The 17878-nt window shown below is 39.3% G+C and overlaps 1 protein-coding gene across 1 annotated transcript; it reads left to right on the top strand.

The window, feature by feature from the left end:
• The first annotated feature begins 681 nt into the window (after nt 1-681).
• Nucleotides 682-12466, top strand: cd38.L (CD38 molecule L homeolog). Its single transcript, NM_001097679.1, is given in 8 exon segments — nt 682-1157; nt 3018-3147; nt 5518-5653; nt 6314-6396; nt 7816-7892; nt 8875-8967; nt 10961-11047; nt 11339-12466. Coding segments are annotated over 8 exon segments (897 nt in total). The 5' UTR covers nt 682-933; the 3' UTR covers nt 11406-12466.
• The last annotated feature ends 5412 nt before the right edge of the window (nt 12467-17878 follow it).

The following is a 17878-nucleotide window of genomic DNA, read 5'->3' on the forward strand; positions in this document are numbered from 1 at the left end:
GACTTTGTTAACACCTCACATAGAAATGGACATAACATTTTGTTGGTCATTTGATCTATGAGCTGAATGTTGTACAGGTATGGGACCTGTTATCCAGAATGCTCAGGACCTAGGGTTTTCTGCATAATGGATCTTTCTGTAATTTTACTAGAAAATCATGTAAACATTAAATAAACCCAATAGGCTGGTTTTGCTTCCAATAAGGATTAATTATATCTTAGTTGGGATCAAGTACAAGCTACTGTTTTATTATTACAGAGAAAAAGGAAATGAATTTGGATTATTTGGATAAAATTGAGTTTGTGGGAGATAGCCTGTAATTTGGAGCTTCCTGGATAATGGGATTCCGGATAAGGCATCCTATATCTCAGAGAACACCACAACTTCATTATATTCAGCTTGAAAGACGGACTGAAATGTTCTAAAAAACTTGCCAATTAGCCAGTGAAGGTATCACCTTTATGCCACCCGTTTGTTTTCTTTTTGCCCTGACTGCTAACACTGTACAACAAATTTCCCTTTATTGCATCACAAGCAGCTAAAACAACAGAGAATGATTATCCCGTGCATCAGATAACAACTTGTAACTCCCTCATAAACTATTCCTGCATTCTTAGCCTATCAAATAAACACCCTGGTACTTCCAACTTCACAGGCAGTGGAATATTCTGCATCTGGACAAGTAATTCTCCTATAGGAGCCATGCTTTGAAGGCAAATTATTGCTGATATTCCAAGTGAATGTCCCTTTGCAAAGCCTCCATAAAAGACAGGTCTGGGGAGGGGGCCAAGATCATATGCAGCCTCTCAGCACAAGTTTCTCCACACTGTTTGGAACAGGAGGGGGTGGAGAACATTCTTCAGATACTGAAAGAAGAAGTTTCTTAGTTGCTGAACTCTGCATTCAGCATCAGTCCATTTCCCACCGGTCATTATGGCAACACGGAGCAATTCTCGCTGCTCCCTGAGAGTCGGGGTGATAGGGATCATTGTTACTATTTGCGTTATTATTCTAATTATAAGCCTTATTGCTGCATACACTGCCATTAAGAGGAAGGAGGACACTCATATATGGAAAGGGCAAGGGACGACTCAAAATCTGCAGGACATTGTTCTTGGGAGATGCTATAACTATGTAACAATGAATCCAGGCATAGGGTAAGTGCTCTCTACTTTTTGGGTTTACTATCAAAGCTTTTGCTTGGGAAACGACAATATCTGTGGCTTCCTTTCCCTGTCTGCACTTCGTGAGACTACAGATATGCATAGTTTACTTTTATCTCAGGACAGAAAATACATTTGAATTTAATTCAGTGTGATATGTTGTATTAGTGTATGATTGTCAGTATACACAGCCATTCTGCTACTTAAATTAACTTTGTTTAGCTACCAAATGCAATACTATTTGCTACATCTCTCACCTGCTTATTTCTGATCTTGCCCACTCCCACCCTCGTGTCTTATTTCCTTCCCCTTTAGATTGTAAGCTCTTCTGCACAGGGCCTTTCTCACCTTTTGTACCGGTACTGGTCGTTGTGTATGTAACTTTGTATGTTCTATCTATGTAATTCATGTGATTTCTTTGTATAAATGCATATATTTTACAGCGCTGCTCAATATGTTGGCACTCTAAAAATACATACAGTATAATAATAATAATAATAATAAGTATGGGATAGAGAGTGATATTCTAATACAATTTGCAATGGTTTTAATGTTTTTATTATTTGTGTTTTTTGAGTTATTTAACTTTTTATTCAGCAGCTCTACAGTTTGCAATTTCAGCAATCGGGTTACTAGGGTCCAAATTCCCCTAGCAACCAAGCATTGATTTGAATAAGAGACTGGAATATGAGAAGCCTGAATAAAAGGAGGAATAATAAAAAGTAGCAATAACTACACATTTGTAGCCTTACAGAGCATTTGTTTTTAGATGGGGTCAGTGACCCCCCCCCTCTGTTTTAAAGCTGGAAACAGTCAGAAGAAGAAGGCTAATCATTTAAAAACTATTAAAAAAATTAAGACCAATTGAAAATTTGCTAGGAAAAGTCTATTCTATGACGTATTAAAAGTTGATTTAATGGTGAACCACTCCTTGAATGAGATAGTTTTATACCAGCCCCCCTCCAGCTGTTTTGTTGGAGCACTTGGAGCCCATTGAAAAAGTGATGTTTTCTGGCAATAGAAGTTGCTGCAGAACAAATGGCATTTCTGGATTACTCAGATTTCTCTCTAAGGAGCAGTGTAGCTGCAGCTGTACAGTATATTGTACTTAATTACACACAAACACACATTTACAATCTCACTTTAAAAATATGTGCAATATGTAAGTAATCCATATATATATATATATATATATATATATATATATATATATATATATATATATATATATATATATATATATATATATATATATATATATATATCATTTTGCAGTATGGACAGTCAAGTAAAACTTACACTGAATATGTATTCTGCCTATTCTAGAATAATTATATTTCCCTATTATAAAGCACATGCTTGTTGATTTGTTTTTATCCTATCTCCCCTGCCTGTCCCTGTATCCAACAAAGTTAGCTTGAGTGAGTTCAGCATAAACAACCTCCCCATTCCCCCTTTTGTTGTTTCTCAGACTTACAGATAAGCAAGAAATGGGCAGAAAGATGGGATGAGAAAAGCAAAAGGTGCTCCCCTGCCTCTTACAAAATCACAGCGGTTACAGTACAGGTATCCGGATTTGGTTCAGAATTTGGCCGAATCTTTCATGAAGGATTTGGGAATGCAGCCGAATCCCAAATAGTGGATTTGGTGCATCCCTAAGCCTACATACGTTTTATTGCTGCAGAAGGAATAGGGTTTATTTTCTACTATAAAGTCTGGGGTTCTAATATACAGCACCAAACAGAAGTAGCCACCCAGTGGGATCTTATCCGGCGTAGTGGTGAACCCAGTGAATTGTAGCTCCCATCAATATGCCCTAATTCTAATTATTATATTTATTATGCTCTTCCCTAGGAAAAAGAATTGTGACGCTATCTGGCAAGCACTGACAGGAGCTGTGTACAAGAAGAACCCCTGCAACATCACACAGGAGGATTACAAACCCTTAGCAGATTTGGCTTCACAAACAATTCAATGTAACAAGGTAAATGCCTGGTCCTAGACATTCTGTAGTCCAGCTCTTTCCACATCATGGGCAAACACAGATACAGTATATTCAATGTTCAGGGGCTAAATTGCATTTAAATGATCGTGTTAGACAAAGAACCTTCTGGAGTCCATCGGTTTTGAAGCCCTAAAGATTTTTTGGAGGGCCACACATGCCCCATTGTGAAGTCCCTAATAACCTGAACTGAGTGACACTGGTTGGTTCACAATTAGACTGGTATTTTTAGTTAGGGAGTAATATAATTACAGATCTAAAAGGTGCTCCAGGTCTAGTCAGTGGCGTAACTAGACCCCTAAGGGCCCCGGTACAGAAATTTACAACTGAGCCCCCCTAAAAGGGTTGTTCACCTTTGGGTTAACTTTTAGTATGGTGTGGAGAGGGATGTTCTGAAACAATTTGCAATTGGTTTTCATTTTCTATTATTTATTGTTTTTGAGTTATTTCACTTTTTATTCAGCAGCTCTTCAGTTTGGAATTTCATAAATCTGGTTGCTAGGGTCCAAATTGCCCTAGCAACCATGCACTGATTTGAAGTAGAAAATGGAATATGAATAGGAGAGGCCTGGATAGATAAATGAGTCATTAAAAAGTAGCAATAACAGTAAATTTGTAGCCTCACAGGGCATTTGTTTTTAGATGGGGTCAGTGACCCCCATTGGAAAGCTGGAAAGATGTAGAAGAGGAAGAAAAAATAATTCAAAAACAATAACAAGAGAAATTTGAAAAGTAGCTTAGAATTGCCCAATATATAACATGTAAAATTGAGGTGTATTATAATGATATAAGGGATAATGTACCCCCTACTGTAAATAATAAGGATATTAAAAATCACTGAGGAGTTCTGTGGCCATATAAAGGCATAAGGCTGTTATACAGGGAACTTTGAGTAGCACGTATTATAAGGGATAATATACCCCCTACTGTAAATGATAAGGATATTATACGTCACCATCTAGTAACCCAAAGCAACCAATCCGATGCCTGCTGTTAAACACAGCACAAATGCCATTTACTCATTATTTGATCAATTCTCCCTCTTAGAGGTTATCCCAATGTTTTGCAGTTCATTTGCCACCCTATTTTAGACAACCCTGGGTATTATGGGATGCCAGCTTTCAATATGGTTTGCAATCCTTATGGACTTATTTGTGCAGTTACTTGCATAAAAAAAATGGCCTTACAAGAAAAATGAGGACAACTGTAGATCAGGGGAGGAAAAAAAACACCAAAAACATGCAGTACCCGTTACCTAAGGGCAGCCTCTCAGTGGCACGTAATACAGAATTATGGCTGCAGCCCCCCATTTAAGTATGGAATAATGGTAGCCAGTGCAAAACAGGATTAGGTGTGGAACCAAATGGTTAGAACCTCCCCCCACACAGTTTTATGTGCAAAGTAAATATCTGCCATTCACTCTTTATTGATGGTTTGTTCCACTTCTAAAGCTGGCCATACATATGGAGATCCACTCATTTGGCGAGGTTGCCAAACAAGTGGATCTCTCCCCAGTACACCCCTTGAGGTGGGTGATATCGGGCTGATACAATCATTGGCCCTTGGGCCCAAAGATCAGATCACAACAAAGAGAAAACGGGCGATCGGATTGAGGACTGCATCAACGAACCAAAGCAGTCCTCAATCCGACGGGATATTTAAGCCTGGCTGGAGGTACACATACACTGGGCAATAAACTGCCAATTTAATCTGTCGGCAGTTTATATCTGCAAGGCACCAACATCACAAGGGGTGGGCACTATAGGTGCATTTCTAACCCAGTGAATATGTAGTGTATCTGCGGGCTGCCTTGTACAATCTGATTGCACAATTTCAGAATTGGCGAAAATTAGACTATATATCAATATATCATGGAGCTTGGTGGTTGTTATGGCACCTTTGAAACCATGGGGGATATATATTAAAGCTTTTTTGTCTATGGGGAAGAGACAAAGAGACATAATCAAGTCAGTACAGACCCAGTGACAGCCCTAAAGCCTGATCTCTTCAGTAATGGAATACATGTTCCTTTAGGTTTTACACTGCAGATGTCAGGCCACATTATTATATATAAGTGAAGTCAGACCTTTATCAATATCCCTCCAAGACTTATAGTGCCATACAAGAACAGGTGTGGGATCATCACTGCTGTATCCAAATTTGTATAAAAACTACATAACCACAAGTTGCTTCATTCTTTATTTCTCTCTTTCTTGTAATGCAATATCCAAAATTGTGCAAAATGTTACTAATATGCTTCCTAGCGGGGCACAGCATGGGGTTTCATTTCACTGAATCTGGGGCAAAAACGGAGCTCTGACTGCTTAGACAATTCTGAATGTTTATCCTCAGACGCTCCTGTGGAGTAAAACGAATTCCCTGGTGCACCGCTACACAAAGGCATCACAAGACTTTTTGACGCTTGAGGACACATTTCTGGGCTCCATGTTTGACAGCTTGATGTGGTGCGGGATGTCCTACAGCTCAGGTACGCTTGGATAAATGTGTTCGGTAGCTTATTGGCCCATGTATGGGGCCCCCCCACGGGCTTCCCCGATCTAGATCTGGCCGAAAGTCGGATGGGACTAAAAATCCCGTCGGATCGCGGCCGCATCTGTTCGTTGATGCGGTACGCTCGGATAAATCTGTTCTTCCAACCCACACAAATGAACCTTCTGATGGACACACGTTGGGCTGGAGTGATGTGCAGGTTGAGAAAACTTTGACGCTCATCTGACCTAGACCCACACCGCCGTCCCCTCTAAATTTATAGACCTGCCCCACTGATGACATCAAAAAAAGGGGCAGGGGTACTGCTATAAAACAGGAAGCCAGAAGTCTAAGGTCAAATCAGCCCACAACCCACTAGAGGAGCAGTGTGGTCGGCCTAAACCTGCCCGGCTTGTGGGTATTGGGCTGACCCGCACATCACTATTGGGCAGGACTGGCCAACACAATTTCTTCCATTTAATCTCATGTGTTCTGGAGGCAAGCCTGCTGCTGAGTTGACTTTATAGCCTACACTTGGCACCACAGGCCTGTGGTTGTGGGCAGCGGCTCAGTCCTACATGTGAAATCCCCATTTTGATAGAGTTTGTAGTTATTAGCTCAGAATATTGTAATAACAATTCCAATCGCTGTATTACAGAAATGAACTATGACTCCTGCCCAGCTTGGAATGAATGTGACAATAACGCTATATCTGCTTTTTGGAAGATGGCATCTGCTACAGTAAGTGCTGTGACATAGATACTGTATGGTAAGGTACAGTGTCGGACTGGGATGTCGGACTGGGATGTCAGGGGCCCACCCAAAAACCTTAGACCAGGGGCCCACCAATTAATCTTAGACCAGGGGCCCAATCTTCATACTATTTTTCTTCTGCTCAACCTCTTTATTCTCCTTGTCTATTTTCTTTACATACTGTACTCTAATTTTAGCCTCTTTGTTTTCATAAAAATAGGGAATGTCCATGAAATAGGCCAAATGTTTAGCACCATGAGGGCCACTGACACCTGGGCCCACCGGGACTTTTCCTGGTATCCCTGTGGGCCAGTCCGACACTGGTAAGGTATGATCCAGTGACAAGGACATCATATTGAAAGAAGCTGATGTGTGAGTTTGTGTATGTACCAGTATTCCTCAAATTACATTTAGGTTACATTTATTTCACACCATATCACTGTAAGTCTGAAGTTCCAGTCTCCCTTGGGACCTTTTTCAAGGATAGTGGACCACAAAAATTGTGTGGCCCCTAGGGGCCTTGATGAACCATCAATGTTATGTTCCTAACATAAGTGATGCCTTCAGCTAAATAAGTTTAATTACAGCAGTGCTGTACAGCTTGTTTAACTGTGCACACAGCAATGGTGACACCTAGTGGTGAGATATTTTTTTTGATTGCAGATTGATAATAATGCAACATATGTCTGATACGTTAAAATAGCACTCTGTGCCCTTCTTTGAATTTTTATGTCCCCCCAGCAAACCCATTGTCATCTTTGTATCACATCATTATGGTATAATTAATGTATATCTCATAAAGGACTTCTGATCATATATGTCAGTTCAGAACTTGCTTAAAAAATGAAAAAATCCTTTTTCTTGTGCAAAATAAATGTTTTGGTCACATATTCAGACCTTTATCAAGATTAGTAATCTGAATATGTGGCTGAAATGTTGATTTTGCATAATAAAAAAGATTTTTTAATTTTTTAAGCAAGTCCTGTGACTATATATATATATATATATATATATATATATATATATATATATATATATATATATATATATATATATATATATATATATATATATATATATATATATATATACCGTGCACCCAGGGAACATGACGTCAGCAGGGTGCTGCCCTAGTGAAGATATATATGTGTGTGTGTATATATATATATATATATATATATATATATATATATATATATATATATATATATATATATATATATATATATATATATATATATAATATTATGCCCTCTCATTTTGGCTGCTAATGACCCAGCTCTAGTTGGAAAGGAGTGATGGGCCAGTGGATTCAAACTCCCCCATGTTCTTCAGTTTTGCTCAGTCACAAATATGCAGCTGGACTAAACAACATTTTAATCGATATTATCTTTTCTTTTCAATCAGTTTGCCAAAGCATCGTGTGGCGTAGTCAATGTAATGCTCAATGGATCGGCAGATGGAGGAGTTGCCAGGAAGGAAAGGTGCAAATATAACTCTTCATTTATCTTATATGAACCGAAATTGTTTTGGCTCTGAGCCTCTATAGAGGGTCATTTATGAAGGTGCCTGCTACTGAAGGTCCTTTGAAATGGACGCTATGGAGAATTGTGGATGCAATTAATTAAGACACTTGCATCTAAACCTGACTTTTCTGATGAATGGTGTACCCTAGGGAACCCTGGAGCTACTGTCACTCTTGGACTGGACCTGGCTGTAACTTCAGGCTTCCCACCATGGGTTGCATCAACTGGTGCCCAAGACTTGCACTTAAAGGGCATGTAAAGGCAAAAAAATAAAATCCCATTTTTAGGTTTTTTTAATGAAAAAGAAACCTATCTCCAATATACTCTAATTAAAAAATGTATACCGTTTTTATAAGAAACCTGACTGTATGCAGTGAGATTCTCCCTTCATTTACTGCTGTGGATAGGAATTGTCAGACGGTCCCCAACTGCTGAGCAGGGAAACAATCATACTTATGAACAGCAGGGGGAGCCCCCGCCTTACTTCCCAGCCATGCAGAACTCAAGCAGCTTTGTTTATGATCCCTAAGCAGCCCAGACCACACTGAGCATGTGCACAGTCTTAGTCTTGCAAAGATGTTTAAAAAAGTTACAAGATGGTGACCCCATGTAGCCAACTTTGAAAGCATAAATTATTTGTTTGATTAGGCTTGTGGTGCAGTAAATTCATGTTTATATTTAGTATACAAAATACAGCATTTCTAGCCTTATTCTATTTTAGACTTTACATGCCCTTTAACAAATTTGATGCAAACTCTGTTATGAATGTGGGCTCCGGAAGTGACTCAACTTACTGTATACTCTGGAAATGCTAGATGCAACTTGCACCCGATCTGCTTCAAAAATGCAAGAGCAACTGTGACGGAAGCAACTTTGGGCTTGGCTGTGTACAGAGACTTGTTGATAGGCCTCTATTTAGCAATAGTATTTGTCATTGCAGCATCCTTCGAACAGTTGAAGTACCAAGCATGAATGTAAATGCAGTATCAGAAGTCCGATTATGGATCATGGATGACCTGGAGGGGCCAGACAAGTGAGTATTTCAAAATCCTTATTAAATGAGAACCTGGAATCACATAGTTACACAGTCAATTATGGTTGAAAAAAAGACCAAAGTCCATCAAGTTAAATTTTTTTTTTAGTATCACAATAGCCTTAGATATTCAAGAAGTTATCCAAGCCCCTCTTAAAGGGATTGCTAGAATATAAATATAAATCCCCAGAGTACCACATTCAGTGAGCAGTTCAGCTGTTTCACTTGTGGTGAAAATCTTAATGCGCTAGGAATCTTAGGAAATGAATAAACCCTGTATAAATGTACGTCATTTCATGAAGGAGTCAGTGTTTGAAAATATTGCCAATTTAATTTAGTTTTGCCTATTTATAAACCTAAATATAAGATTTTGAGATGCTTTCGGACATTTATTCCTTTTCAACTAAAATACAGCTGAATTAGTTCACCAGCTCAAACCTGGTAAAATCACATTCTTTTCAATGGATGAAGAACTTCTCTTGCGCATTGACTGCTGATATTTTATTGTCAATCGTTTTTTCAAAGTCGCTGATATGCTGACGAAATAACGGTATTCCAATAACGATTTACTAGGGATGCTGAAGATGAGGGTCACTGCATGGGAAGCAAAAACCCAGTATAAACCCTTAGGAAACATGGGAGTTAATGGGATAGCTAAGGATTTTGTTCAAGAGCAGGACAGTAGCATTATTTAATTTATATGCAGTAAAAAATAAATTCAATGATGAAACAGTTATTCGCAATCTTTAAAATGTACTACAGGTATGGGACCTGTTATCCTGAATGTTTGGAACCTGGGGTTTTCGAGATTATGGATCTTTCCATAATTTGGATCTTCAGTCTACTAGAAAATCACCTAAACATTAAATAAACCCAATAGGCTGGTTTTGCTTCCAATAAGGATTAATTCTATCTTATTTTGGATCAAGCACAATATACTGTTTTATTATTACAAAGAAAAAGGAAATAATTTTTATAAATTTTTATTATTTGAATCTGAGAGAGGGCCTTTTGCTAATTCAGAGCTGTCTGGATAATGGGTTTCCGAATAACGGATCCCATACTGTAGTATTATTATTGAGTCAAGTACAGAAAAGGGTAGTTTGAGAAGCAAATGTCCTACGTGTTGGCAGCACAGAGTTGGACTGGGGTACCTGGGGCCCACTGAGAACCTGACTCAAGGGCCCATCACTCAGCTACAGCAGCTCTGCCCCCAGACAAAGCCACTCCTGTTCCACTACTTACATTTCAGTTAAAAATTAAATATTGATGTGAGTTCCGTGGTGGAACGGTGCAGTAAGCCCCAGAAGCCCCCATATAAGGCCATAAGCACATTCAATTTTCCTAACCAGGGCTTCCACACAAAAAAAACTTAAAAGGGTGGTTCACCTTCAAGTTAACTTTTAGGCCAAGTTTAGGCACCTTTTCAATTGGTCTTCATTATTTATTTTTGATAGTTTTTGAATTATTTGTAGTGATGGGCGAATTTGCACCGTTTCGCTTCGCCGGAAAATTCACGAATTTCGCGCGAAATTCGGGAAACGGCGAAAAATTCGCGAAACGGCTCCGTTTTTCGAAAAAAAAATTTTGACGCCGGCGAATTTTTTCAGCGAATTTTCGCGGGCGTTTCGCGAATTTATTCGCTGGACGCGAATCGCGCAAATTCGCGCCTGGCGAATAAATTCGCCCATCACTATTTATTTGCCTTCTACTTCTGATCCTTTTCAGCTTTCAAATAGGGGTCACTGTCCCTCATCTACAAACAAAAGCTCTGTAAGGCATCAAATGAATTGTTATTGCTGCTTTTTATTACTCATCTTTCTATTCAGGCCTCTCCTTTTCATATTCCAGTCTCTTATTCAAATCAATGCATGGTTGCTAGGGTAATTTGCACCCTAGCAACCAGATTACTGAAACTGCAAACTAAGAGATATGTCTGACATCAATAAACGACTGAGACTTGATATGATTCTGCCATTCTCTTGTCTTTCAGGAACTCCTGTGATACGGAATCAGCGGTGGAACTGAAAGATTATATTGAGCAGCACAAACTGCCTTTCTCCTGCATAGACAACTATAGGTGAGTATTGTACAGACAGTCTTCTTCTATAGATTCATACTTGGCATCGAGACCAGTAGATAAAACCAAAAATATTAATACTGTACATTCATTCAAAGCTGCTTAGAATTACATTTGTGTTTGGTAAAAACAACAGATTTTGTATGGAGTTTGCCCTTTAAAAGACAAGACAGATTGGCTTTAAATATATCTGTCTCCAACGTAATGAAAGCCAAGGCAAAGTAAGCCCTTAAAGTGGCTGCTTGTTGGGGTGTGTGGTTATTGTAGAACTAACATGTCTCTGTATTACAGGCCGGTGCAGCTGCTGCAGTGCATAGAAACTCCAGATCTCCCCGCATGCAAACTGTGCAAATCATAGAAAGACATTCCCACTCCACCAACCCAACAATACACCGTTTGCCATAGAACTTCTCGTTAAACAACAACTTATTTTTGTTGGATAATCGTGTTCCAGTGAAATCATGTTCCAAAGTCTTAAAGAGATACTGACACCAGAAATGTAACCTTTTTTTTTTACATCTATCATAATATTGCCTTTGAAAGCTACTTATAACTTTGCCATAAAGTATTTGCCTGATGCTTTTACATTACCTGTCTGATGCCCCATGTTCCTGTATGAGGGGGCTGCCATATTTGTGCAGCAGGAGTCCATTAGCATTAGAAACTCTAACTGTCAGGTTGAGATGGGACAGTCAGGTTGGCAGAATAGTCAGGCTTAGGAACTTCAACTAACAATTACTAACAGCATACCTCCCAACATTTTGGAAATAAAAAGAGGGGCAAAAAAGTTGCATTTTTGTGGCCACACCCCCTAATTACCATGTTCATTTTACAAAATTTGGCAGGTTATGAAAGTTTGAACACATTTCTGTGGTTATTTTCAGTTATTACAGTTTTGCTAATGAAGGTGAGTCTAACTTCTCCCAAGAGACCTGTTATCTTATATTGTTACAATTACTTATTTGCTTATCTGAAATTGTTACAAAAGTTTCCAAGTGCACCTGGAGGCTGTTCTGGGCTCTCTGCCAAAAGCCAATTAAGTTAGAAACACTGTCTAACTTTCTGGCTGTGCAGAGAAAAACGGGACTTTCCAGTGCAAACGAGGGACTGCGGGTTGAGCTGTCAAAAGAGGGACTGTCCCTCTAAAAATGGGACAGTTGGGAGGTATGATCAAAATGACGTATAGCTAACTTTAAATATACATTCATATTTTAAAAAGTAGTAGTGTCAGTATCACTTTAAATAAAAGTTTATTTTTTCAGTAATCCCGAGCTGACTTTATTTGCATTGTGTTGTCATGTCGGAACTGTGAGCTTGTGCCATGGTTAGTGAAATCTTTGTACCCCCCGGCAGCTCCCAATATCATTCCAGCTCTGATGGTGTTGCCAGAAATCAAATAAAAAAAAAAAACTTGTCATATTGGATCTTGTTAGGCCTCATTTTGGGGTCACAGACACAGGGCACCTGGGTAATAACCCGACACAACCAATCAGTGATTATCTTTTTTTTCCAGGTAGAACAAAAACAATAAAAAGCAAACATCAGATTGGTTGCCATGGATGCAACTTTACCCAATGTTCAATACATTACCCACAGTTTCCCCTAGGCTGCTTTTAAGAAGCTTAGCTTAGAGGGTGTTGGAAATCAAGTGGAAAGATTCTGAGACAATTTGCAATTGTTTTTTTATTCTGCAGCTCTTCAGTTTGCGATTTTAGCAATCTGGTTGCTAGGGTCCACATTACCTTAGCAACCATGCACTGATTTGAATAAAAGACTGGAATATGAATAGGAGAGGGCCTGAATAGAAAGATGGGTAATACAACATAAAAATAACAAAACATTTGCAGTCTTACAGAGCATTTGTTTTTTTAGATGGGGTCAGTGACCCCCATTTGAAAGCTGGAAAGAGTCAGAAGAAGGTGGCAATAATTTAGTAATAAATAATGAAGACCAATTGAAAAGTTGGTTAGAATTGGCCTTTCTATAACTATAATAAAAGTAAACTGAAAGATGAACCACCCTTTAAAGGACATGTAAAGGCAAAAAAATCCCATTTTTACTTTCTTTAATGAAAAAGAAACCTATCTCCAATATACTTTAATTAAAAATGTGTATCGTTTTTATAAGAAACCTGACTGTATGCAGTGAAATTCTCCCTTCATTTACTGCTGTGGATAGGAAGCGTTAGTTCTCCTTTACGCTCCTGACATGCTCTTGTACCACATTACATTGTATCACACAGGCACAGAATAGAATTTCATTGTTATAACCATGAGCTTTATTAGTAAGCAGGGTAATAACATTAGCTGAATAATTAGATCAACTGAATAGCATGTGATGCAAAGGCCTAAGGACTAATGGTCCTTATAAATGATTTTCAGATCACGTCAGTTACTATGTCACATACTGTATATGGCCACAGAGTGGTGGTTGATGAGTAATTCTAGTAGTTAATTGCCCTGTTTGGTTTTTGTAATAATTGCTGTAATAACTGGCAATTAACAAAATGCTTCTACTCTGGAGTAGCAGCACGGTGCAGCTTAGGTTTTTTTTTTCAACATGTATTCCTTTACATTCATTCCTTTAAAGGAGAACTAAAGCCTAACAAAAGAAATATCTAGAAATGTTGTTCATTATGTTTTGGGCTTCTGTACCAGCCCCAGGCAACCACAGCCCTTTAGCAGTAAAGATCTGTGTCTCCAAAGATGCCCCAGTAGCTCCCCATCTTCTTTCCTGCTGATTCACTGCACATGCTCTGTGCTGCTGTCACTTACTGAGCTTAGGGACCCACTCACAATATACAGTACACATAGAATAGAAATGTCACAATATAAGGCTGATTAGTAATTAATACAGATAATTACTACATGGCCGCACAGAAACCAGTGCAATTAGCATCAGAATTTAATAATCGGCCTTGTAGCATCAGCTTATATTACAGACCAACCTCATTTTCTGCTGGATAATTAGTGACGAGCCCTAAGCTTAGCTTCTCAACAGCCAATCAGAGCCCACTGAGCATGTGAGTGTCACAGACACTTTCCAAGATGGTGACCCCCTGTGACAAGTTTGAAGTCCTGGATCATTGCTGCTATTGACAAGCTGAAACTTTAGGCTGGTGCATTAAATGCAGTATATAAACTACGGCATTTTTAGCCACATTCATTTTTAGGGGTTAGTTCCTTTAAATGGGAAACACAGAGCTGCATTCCTGAGTAATACCCTCCCTAACAGTCTTAATAAAATTGAGCAAATCAGGACATTTTTCAGCCGTGAGCTGGACATTTCCTACATTAGCCCATATCAGTGGATATGAGAAGATTTGTGAAATTCCATTACATTGTAATCATCTATCAGCTGGGTGCTTGTCACGAGGTGTAAGGCTGGGGGAGATGTTGCAACTTACATTACCAAGAGAAATATGTTTCATTAAGTTGTTTTTCTGACCTCTTAAGTCACTTTTTGTAGTCACAGCGGGTTCCGACTTCCTCCTTAAAGTATTTGTGGTGTTTATACAAATGGCCTGTAGATGTTCAGACATACTGTGGATACTTCCTAACAGCTTAAAAGTGAAAGTTACTGTTGTATAATGGCTGCATGAGTCTCTTCTAATAAAGCACTGTTATACTCTCCTCATCCTCGGCTACCCAAAATATAACAGTATTCACATTGCACTTCTTATGCAACACACGGTTATGCAGTTAAAAGGACACTTCTATATATTTATACAGTACTGTGCAGAAGTCATAAGTTCCAGACATTCCTATTGCACAAAGTGCAGCACTAACGTAAGATATCTGAGTGCCCTTATCCAGTAAAGCATCCTGAGCTGTATATAACTGAGCTGTATATTCATGAGCTGTGGGCATATTCATACACCAGGGCTAAAGTGAGCCAAGTAACAAGACAATGGGTGCTCATTAGTGATGTGCGGGTCAGGGTTTTCCTGACCCGCACCCGACCCTAACCCATCCTGCTGTCGCCCGCGCTTCCGGGGTCCTTTTATAGACCCGCGCCGACCCGCCCCACTGACGATGTCACAATGACGTCACAAAAGGGACGGGGCGAGCAGATGCGAGACTATAAAACTGGAACCCACTAGTCGGATGCCGGCATTTGAAGGTGGCGGCCAGTGAAAGCAGGAGAAGAGCTCAACCTGCACCAGCGAGGAGCAGTGCGAGGTCGACCCCAACCCACCCAACCCACGGGTATCGGGTCGGCCCTCACATCACTAGTGCTCATCATGTGTGGGCAAGGTCTCACCCAAGCAGATATTTCAGAGCAGACAGGGGTTTGCTGGTGCACTGTCCAAGCTGCAGAAGCACAAACAGGCAAAGTTATGGTGTGGAAACATAGGTCTCAGTTACAGAAACTGAGTATAAAAGAAGAGAAATACATATACAAAAGGGAAGAAATACAGTATATACTTCATTTTAAAGGGCATGTAAAATCTAAAATAGAATAAGGCTAGAAATGCTTTATTTTGTATACTAAATATAAACACGAACTTACTGCACCACAAGCCTAATCAAACAAATAATTTATGCTTTCAAAGTTGGCTACAGGGGGTCACCATCTTGTAACTTTGTTATACATCTTTGCAAGACTAAGACTGTGCACATGCTCAGTGTGGTCTGGGCTGCTTAGGGATCGTCATAAACAAAGCTGCTTGAGTTCTGCATGGCTGGGAAATAAGGTGGGGGCTCCCCCTGCTGTTCATAAGTATGATTGTTTCCCTGCAGAGCAGTTAGGGACCGTCTGACAATTCCTATCCACAGCAGTAAATGAAGGGAGAATTTCACTGCATACAGTCAGGTTTCTTATAAAAACTGGAACCCTGGCACACCTATCTACAGACCAGGGAACTCACATGGGAAGTGATTTTTATAGTTGCAACTAAAAAGCCATTCCACAGAGGTAGGCACAAAGCCAAATGATGCCCCAAAACACAAAGGGCACAGAATAATGGCGGCATGGGCTCTGGGCTTCAACTATTTGACTCTGATAGAAGGCAGTTTGTCTGGCAAAGGCCTTGGGAATGGGAAGAGTGCAGGTTTAGAGATGCATTTCCACAAATGGAGTTGGTGATTCAGTCAAAATTGTTCCATATATTGGGTTTGCACACTCAGAAAAAGTCATAAAACAATAGTGGTATCACAAAAAAAGTTTCCTTTATATAAACACAATATGTCGTTCCAAAAAGCATTTTATCAAAAAATGTATATACATACACAATGTCATTGGATATAAATACATACCACCCAATGGTATATTCAAGGCAAGAAAAGCAACAAGGAGCGGATACACCTGCCAAAAATGAGAATAGCCCCAACGTTTTGGCACAATAGCCGTTGTCAAAGAGAATTCCCCATACAGTGTATGTATGAATAGTGTATGTTTGGTTACTCTGTGGAGGTACCTTTGTGTTAGTTGCACCTCTTACAATATATTAAAAATATTCTCTTTATTGGTCTGCTCTCCATTGATCCATATTCTTATTTGGTCAAAACTGTGGGTCAGAAGTCCAGGCAGATTTATACCCATCATGCAGTGCTATCAGGAAGACAATTTGATTGGTCCAACAGCCATTCAACAGCAGACCTCCAAACTCATGGCCAAAATCATAAAGAACTTCCTGCAATAGAGGTTGTGGCCCTCCAGATCTTTACATCATGGAGCCAGCCTGGAATAACTTGCAGGGACAGAAGCAAATACAGCAACCAAGTTCTCTGGGATGCTTAAAAACAACCTACCATGTGAGTACCTACAGTAAGTGCTTGCAAGTGTACCTAAGAGAACAAAGGGGGGTCACAGTAAATTTGACTTAACACTGCAATGATCAAATCTAGCCAGTAGGTGGAGCCAAAGTCTAAGCACTACTGCAGCTAACAGCGATGCACTGTGTATAATGCCATACAAAGCTCGTTTTTAGAATGCATCAGCTTGTGTGTGTGTAAGAGCCATGAATATCCTGATATCCTGTAAATTATATCCTTATAAACGGTGCTTAGTGATGTCATTGGTTATAATCAGAGCTTATGGATGTTATTTCTCTCACATGACTCACTGAAACGTATGCATTATAATAAATAAAGTACCCCCTGATGCAAAATATGAGGATATTAGATGTTCCATAACCTGAATAAAAACACTCGGCCTTGTGCTTTTTAGATGGTCATGGAACTTATAATATTGGTAACTTATAATATCCTTATATTTTACAAGAGGGGGGGTACTTTATTCACTAGATTCTAAGCATCTTTTCAATTGGTCTTCATTTTTTCTTTTTAGAATTTTTGGATTCTGTCACTGACCCCATCTCAAAACAACTGCTCTGTAAAGACTACAAATGTATTGATAGAGTTACTTTTAACTACTCATCTTTCTTCTCAAGCCATCTTCTATTCACATTCCAGTCTCTTGCTCAAATCAGTGTGTGGTTGCTAGGGTAATTTGGACCCTAGCAACCAGATTGCTGGCATTGCAAACTGGAGAGCGGCTGAATAAAAAGCTAAATAACCCAAAATTATAATAAAACAAATTAAAATCAACTGCATATTGTCTCAGAATATCACTCTCTACATCATACTAAAATTTAATTTAAAGGTGAACGACCCCTTAATAAAAATCTAAAGAAGTATATGTCAATTTTATACAATGCTCAGGAATACTTCCAACAGTGCAACTTTTACATTGAATAGCAATGCCCACTGGTGCCCCAACTCTATCACCTGCCCCACTGCTTGGCATCCATGTTTTCCACAGGAAGTGGTGCTGAAACCCCCGCCCAGGCTCACACCTCCAATAGAACGTCTTGCTTGCAGTACCATC

The sequence above is a fragment of the Xenopus laevis genome, chromosome 1L, assembly GCF_017654675.1.
Source record: "Xenopus laevis strain J_2021 chromosome 1L, Xenopus_laevis_v10.1, whole genome shotgun sequence".
In the NCBI taxonomy this organism is placed as follows: domain Eukaryota; kingdom Metazoa; phylum Chordata; class Amphibia; order Anura; family Pipidae; genus Xenopus; species Xenopus laevis.